General features: G+C 36.0%; 1 protein-coding gene across 2 annotated transcripts in view; it reads right to left on the reverse strand.

The window, feature by feature from the left end:
* The window catches only part of LOC113816385 (RING finger and SPRY domain-containing protein 1), a 23,984-nt gene that overhangs the window by 1,779 nt on the left and 14,705 nt on the right, over window positions 1–7,500 (reverse strand). For both annotated transcript variants that reach the window (XM_027368455.2, XM_027368454.2), the window contains exons 4-13: window positions 7,328–7,493; window positions 6,773–6,958; window positions 6,279–6,486; window positions 6,040–6,155; window positions 5,772–5,915; window positions 5,228–5,442; window positions 4,626–4,781; window positions 4,332–4,436; window positions 3,179–3,300; window positions 1–236 (exon numbers count right to left, since the gene is read on the reverse strand). The exon at window positions 1–236 is cut by the window's left edge and continues 1,779 nt beyond it. In XM_027368455.2, coding sequence (XP_027224256.2) covers window positions 3,186–3,300; window positions 4,332–4,436; window positions 4,626–4,781; window positions 5,228–5,442; window positions 5,772–5,915; window positions 6,040–6,155; window positions 6,279–6,486; window positions 6,773–6,958; window positions 7,328–7,493 — 1,411 coding nt within the window. In that variant the 3' untranslated portion in view covers window positions 1–236; window positions 3,179–3,185. The remainder of the gene's footprint in view (window positions 237–3,178; window positions 3,301–4,331; window positions 4,437–4,625; window positions 4,782–5,227; window positions 5,443–5,771; window positions 5,916–6,039; window positions 6,156–6,278; window positions 6,487–6,772; window positions 6,959–7,327; window positions 7,494–7,500) is intronic.

Genomic DNA, 7,500 nt, shown 5'->3' on the forward strand with positions numbered 1-7,500 from the left:
CTGGATTCATGCATATTTAATTATCTAACAACAAGAAATTGCTTCTTTCTTATTCACACTTTCTTTCTTTTACAATGGAGTTGGAATAAATAATACTACAATCCATGGATCGGAGGGCGGGGGTCATTCTTGTGAATTTCTCATTCCCATTTTCTATTTTTCGAGAAGCACATTCCACTTCCATTACCTTAATAAGTAGAGGTTATCTGATGCCCCTGCCTCGGCACCAGCATTTCCTGGCAGAAATAGGAAAACAATCAGAAAATAGCAAAATAGGATAATAATACTGTTACATTTGCTTTTTCCACCACTACCCATTTGGCAGAATGTGCATTACCTCAATCACATGAATAATTTTTTAAAATGGGTTATAGAATAATTTTTCTTTAGTTCTTCAACTAGCCATTTACAACAACTATCTCTTCAAGAGTATTAAAAAAAATTGTAAGCTGGGAGAAGGAACTAACAATGCTTCTGATATATGACATGTTTGCAGAATCTAAAAGTACATTACTGAGAGGGATGGGGTTCACCCAAAGAGAAGTACATTGCCCATATACTCCCTTTAACAGTAACTAATCTACTCTACAATATCGTTATCAATCTAACCAGTTGATTATCCCCTGAGCCCATCTGGCATTACTTGAGCATACAGGAAAATGAACCCTTAGCTAAGTCACCTCCACAGAACTTTACCTTTTAAATTGATAAGGTGTTTTCTCACCACACTGGGCTTTCTCCTGTGTGCCTGGGTGACTTCTTCCCATCCAATCCTCCCTTCATAACCCTTCACTAAACCTTCTCCTAGGGCCTTCTCCTCTCCCATTATAAAGTTGCTTCCTAGTAAGGATGAGTTACTCATGCCATTTTTTTTCTATGTATCTTATTTATGAATATAAATGCTTGACTCCTATGATCCAGATGAAGTGACCATCACATCATAAAATTAGCTTGAGGGGCAGGTAATGTGAACTCACCATTGTGACAAGAATGACTCTCCACAAGTGCACAAAGTTCTAGGAGGGTGATTAGATTCAAGGGGCTCTTGAATTATTTCCATTGATAAATGAGTGTGGAATGCAGTGTCTATAAGTCATGACTGGATGAGTGTCAGCTCAAAGGAGGATGTTATTTCCATGCTTATGATCTTATTCCTGGATGTCATAACCAGCAGTACAGGTCAATCACAAAAAATTGAATATTACAAAAAAAAGTAAAATTACATGAGTAACAAAATGTTCCTTATTGTTATTATTATTGCAGTGAAATATGGACTACATAGAGAGATAATATGGACTCTGTGCAAGGAAAACAGTCTATTACCATTTGGATAAGACAAATTAAATAACAGTTATAGATATTGGAAAATAGCCCCCCCCCAAAAAAAAATAATAATAATAAAATAAAAATGCTTATGAAGAAAAAGAGAAGAAATAACATTGCAAAGGAGAGGCATAGAGTCTTGTCACCAGAAACAAATGGCCACTGAAGTAAACCTGATGCCCGATGCCAGATTTTGGGCCTTATGATGGTAGTGAAGCATCTAGATCCAATGAGTTAATTCATCATACAATAAATTGTGGTAAATCCATCAAAAGTGTTTACTTACCTTGCAAGTTTTCCCAATTTCCACTCAACCATTCGGTAACTATCTGACAAGTCAGTGTGAGATACATTTTGTCACATGAAAAAATTGAGTCCTTGATAATAGCAGATAATTCAGTGGTATCTGTGGCTAGCAGGCAAGAGTGGACTCAGGATTTATGGTTTTTAGGTGTTAAATTACTCTAAATAAGAAGGGACAATCAAAAATTGTTATAAAGTCAAAATGCTATTCATAAAAAATTATAAACTATCCCCAAGACAAAGATCTTTTACAATCACAAAAAGGCATTCCATCAGTTTTCAATATCATATATTTTAAAATCCTTTTACTGACTGACATATGCACCACAGTAACCATTAAAATGACTAAAAAAGTAACATGCCTATAAATTTTAAATTCCTTATAATATGATCATGGAAATTACACACGAAAAACTAACCAATCAAAATTCTTTTCATAAGCATTTCTAGTTTTTTTGCCATTTTCCAATATCCATATTTGTCAATTAACACCTATGATCTGGATGATATTACAATCCCATAATGGAAAAATCTGGGTAGAGGGCCAGGTGACGTGAACGTGCCGTCATCGGGCAAAATGGGTGATGCAAATTTGTTGCCATAAACAAAGGCCAGGGTGATGGAAATAAACTCCACAAGTGCACAAACCTCTTGGAGTGTGATTTGACTCATTTGGTGCACAGAAGGGAGCTTTAGCATTACTTTCATCGAAAAAAAAAAAAATAGAATGTAACATGCATAAGTCATGCACTTAGTTATCTTCTACATAGAGAGATGATATGGAGTCTGTGCATGGAAAATAAGGTATTACAATCTGGATAAAACAAATCAAAAACAAATATGGACATTGGAAAACAGTCAAAAGGCTAAAAAAGTTTACACAAAATAACTTTGCAATGGGGAGACACAGTCTTGTCACCACTCATGGGTGTTCTCGTGTGCATGGCCTACGCAACGCACACCCGGGATGTTAGCTACTTACATAACCCACTGCCCTTATTTTCAGCACCGTGATTTCCATGACACAATTGGATCCAATAGGTTAATTTGCTTCATCCAGATGGTAATAGACTGTTTTCCTTGTACAGACTCCAGATCATCTCTCTAGGTAGACCATAACTCAGTGCAAGAATAATAACAATAAGGAACATTTTGTTGTGTCATGCTGAGCATTGAAATGGCGTCCTCCCTAGAGCCAGCACTCTTCCAGTCATGGCTCACAAACACATTCCACACTCGTTTATCTATGGAAATAATGCAAAGCCCCTTTCTACACCCAAAATGAGTCTAATCATGCTCCAAGAGGTTTGTGTACTTGCGGCAAGTTTCCTGTCACCCCAGCCTTCAGCTGAAATGTTCATGACAGCATGTTTATGTCACATCAGCCCACAGCCAAATTTTCCCATGACAGCAAGTTCATGTCACCTACCCCTCAAGCCAAATTGTTTCATGCCATAATGGCCCTGTCATCCAAATCACATGGGGTTAAAAGATGGAGGCTACCTCCCTCCAACTTTAAAAAAAATAGTGCATCTCATTATGTGACACTCACTTTAGGGTCATGTGATCTCAGATTTTCCATCAGACTTTTCATCTACCTCTCGTCTTTCTTCAATGTCTCGACGACACATTGGACAGATCTCTAACTGCAGGGCACATCTTTCACAGAAGCCTCTGAAAGTAAAAGAAATGGATTCAGAGTCCTGCTTCATAATAAAGTATGCAATTGTACTGTTAAACTGTAGCCTAATAAATGTCATAATTACCTACACTTACTTGAGTGCAAATTCTCAAGAAAAACATGGTGACAAGCAGGTTACAAACTTATTGTCTGCAATAGTCTATAACTTTTTAACAAGGATATTATAATGCATTAATACAAGACATTGTTTTGATACAGACTACTAATTATAAATCCTGGGTAACACATACACAAAAGGATTATTAATCATACCTATCAGTTCACTTAGCAAGAAAACTTGGCAAGAACAGAATAAAGTTACATTTATATGCATGTGCTTTAAATTCACAATACCATCACAAATGCATGCAAAATGCATACCATCCAGCTTTGTACGCCTTACACACACACACACACACACACACACACAAAAAAAAAACTCTTTCACTCATCATTTATTTCACTCTTGACAGCTGTCAGCAATGTATTGACAGTTGGGTTTTGGTCCAGATCATGGCTGTAAACTGGTGGTTAGCATATATTTTTACAAAATGTTCATCAAGATGCACATGACCATTTAGAGGATGGCATACTGCAATTCTGCACTTCAAGCTAACTTTCCAAAGCTTTTTTCACACATTAATAAATAAGGACCACAAGAATGCTCGTTTACAACAAACAGTGACTGAAATCACCGAACTAGCAATACAAAACATTGCAAATAGCTGTTCAATAGTAACAAGCCATCATTCAGTCCATGTGATGATTTACGCAACCCTTCAACATTACACTGGGTCAGTATTTACTAAATATGCATATGGTAAATTTATTACATTTCTTCAAATTTAGCATTTCATCAAAGCATATAAAATGAATTACAATATAGGAAATATTGAACCTGAACTCTACAAAATTTTGAATTCAATGAAAACTTAATACAAAGCCCCATGTGAAATTACACAAAATCAGAAATAGTAATGGATAAATCTAAACATACATAATACTCAGTCTCCTCAAAGCTTACCTGTGTAAACAAGGCATAAGTGAGATAGTGGCCCTCTCATCAAAACATAACGTACATGCCCCTTCCTCAACACTCATTGCTCTCAGTTTCTGAAGTTTAATGTGCCTGGAAATATGCAGTTTGTATCTTATTTAAAATATGTGCATGCACTGTACAATTGAAATCATATATTTACATACATGTGTCTGTAAGTGAATATCAACAAAAGTAGCTGAGGATCTGGAATTCCAATAAAATTGGTAAAAAAATTAAAAAAAAGATCACACAAATCTATCCATTTTGCCAATCCCATACCTTGGTAAAATAATCTTTTCACTCTCTTTTAAGTAGGCATGATCATTGAAGCTCTGGAAGGCAATGTCCTTAGGAGGATGCATGAATGGCTTCTTCCCAAAATTAAACTCACACTGCTGGAAGGACATAAAGCTAGCAGCTGCAAAAAATCCACATCTGAAAAAAAGGGAGGGAATAGTATAAAGATATCATACCTACAAAAAGGTAAAACTTTCTGTTTCCTGTTTCACTTCCTCTTTGGGGGGAAAATGCTTATGTTTCATCACAGATACTATCAGTACCATAAAACAGATAAGTTTGTGTGAAAGTTCAGGAAAAAAGTTGAAGAGGCTGTAACTGGTATCCTTTCTTCTTAACAAGTATGCTTTTTATATTAATGTGATGAGCACCATGTCCAGTTAGATAAATTACCCACCATTCTGCAATTACTTAAAAACCGCAATCTACAAATAACTGATGAGTGATGCAAGATACATGTGATTTCTTTTTAACTTTTGTTGTAATACCCTTATAAATGATCATAGATTATGTAAACAATAATCTTGAAAAAACATCCATCTTAACCAATTCATCAAAGAGAAGCATTTTAAGGCATTACTTACGTGGCATTATTGAAAACTTGTGTTAGAGGTGGCAATGGGTCACCATTAAGGTAGAAAATGACTTCTGCATTAGTTAGGTCAAGGAGGGACCCCAGAACATCTCCAGGCTGCCAGCTAGGGTGCAAGTGACTTTCACTCTGGGCATTGTGCCAGAACAATTGTCTGCACCCATCATATGCCACAGAAAATTCATCATCACCAATACCATATCCTTCCTGAAAAAGTAAAGTTGAAATACAGGCTGAAAATATGTATTTCTATGACTGGTAACACTATTTCTAACAGGATATTACTGTTATGATGTATTGCACCCACTAACCTGAATTCTTTTTATTTACTGAATTCCCAGAGTTTTTTGGTCCTATACTGATTATCTTTGTATACATTTGAATCAGTAAGACTACAAATGAGGTCAAAATTTCACATCTGATTATATTCAGGAGCCATATTAATTTTCTTGCCTACAACAGACCCTTCACATCGTCTATCAAAGATATTGCATAGACCTATCTGATCCCTAAAAGGTATAAGAATTCCTGCATACATGATTTAGGAACTTGCTATCCTTAGTTGCCCAGCCAATCTGCATGACTCCCGCTGTAATGATAGTAGCCTCATAATACCAGACACCAGAGTCAACTTGGAAGGTGCATCGGACACTTTCAAAAGATGAAGCATCACAACGTGCCTGCAAAATGTTGAAAACTAGAATATAAACATTGACAAAATAACTGCAATACAAAAATCAAGAACAACAAAGTAAAACTACAACTTTTATTTCATCAACAAAATTTTTGATGAGTAAACCTTACTTGCAAACCATCTGGAGATATCTTAAGGTACTCGCTAACATCATTATTATTCAGCATTGCATTTAAATGAGTTGTATCTACATTTTCATAGGAGTATGGACGACCTTCACAAATAACTGAAAACAAAAGCACTTCCTGAGTCATTTCATTCACAGAAATCTTATATCAAAATTCTTTTGTTTTCAATCACTACAATATTAGCATAAACTATCACTTTAAAACAAGACAACTACACTTACACAAATTATCCAAGCACCATTGAGCACAAAAGCCCACTTGACGGCGAACATAATCATTGTCGCTCATCCACTGTTCCAAGGTTCTCAGAGGGTTACACAGACCCTGTCCCATGTACTGTCCTATGCTTGTTTTGTTCTCACTTGTTTGGGCAAATTTTTCAAGAGCTATGAGGGCAAACAAGATGACACAAGGGTGGTTGTCTACATTCTGTCCAGGAGAGATATGAATAGTTCAGTACAATTTAGTGTCAGAATTTTTCTCTTTGTTATGGCATATTTGATAAGTAGCTTAACTCGAGATTGTACTTCTGACAAATAGTTTACTACATATACTGCCTGAAATAAAACAATTACTTCCAAGTCAAGGATGATCCACGTTTGAAATCATTAAATCTATTAAATGCTTGAAAAGGGAACAAAAACATTCATCATAAAACTCAAAAGATATAACAAACATTAAACATTCTTCATTTTGTTCCTAAGGCCATACTCACAAGGTGTGCCACAAGATATTCAAGTGTAGTATCGGTAAGCAGAGCTATGGACGCGGGACCAGCAAGCTTTTCAGCAATACATCCAAGCACCACACAAATATTACGATGCAGCTGAGGGTCTTTCCAGCTTTCTTGTGCACTTTCCTCACTCAATTCAAAAAATTTACAGAGATGCACAACAGTTTCCTGGATTTAATAAACATATATAAATAAATAAATAAATAAATATTGAAATACATACAGAAAATCATTTATCAAAGAACTCTATCCAAGAAAAATAATTTGAAGTTAAAGAATTGTAGCTCTATATATATCTGCAGAAAAAATATATCATATTATCACATAAATAATCAGGCAAACTATATACACAGGAATAATGATAAAACATACCCAATGACATCCCAACTTACTTTACTTACTTTGAATCTTATCATAGTACAAAACGTGTGATTCAATCATTCAGGTAAAAAAAAAAACAGAAGGATCTCCATAAATGATTCAAAGTTGAAAATGAAAGAATAGGATACCCCACAAAAGGATACGTAAAAGCCTCACCTTGCTTGGCAAAGGACAGTCGTCCAGTAACAGCGTGATGACTGCCGGTCCCAGTGGGTCATGGAGGGGAATCACTTGCACCATGGAACGCACCACAACCAGCCAGCCTGCCTCTTTGTCGGCTATGGTGTGCAGCTTTAGCATGGACGGTGGCGGCTCCTGGTCACTAAATA

The sequence above is a fragment of the Penaeus vannamei genome, chromosome 21 (genome assembly GCF_042767895.1).
Source record: "Penaeus vannamei isolate JL-2024 chromosome 21, ASM4276789v1, whole genome shotgun sequence".
Lineage (NCBI taxonomy): Eukaryota > Metazoa > Arthropoda > Malacostraca > Decapoda > Penaeidae > Penaeus > Penaeus vannamei.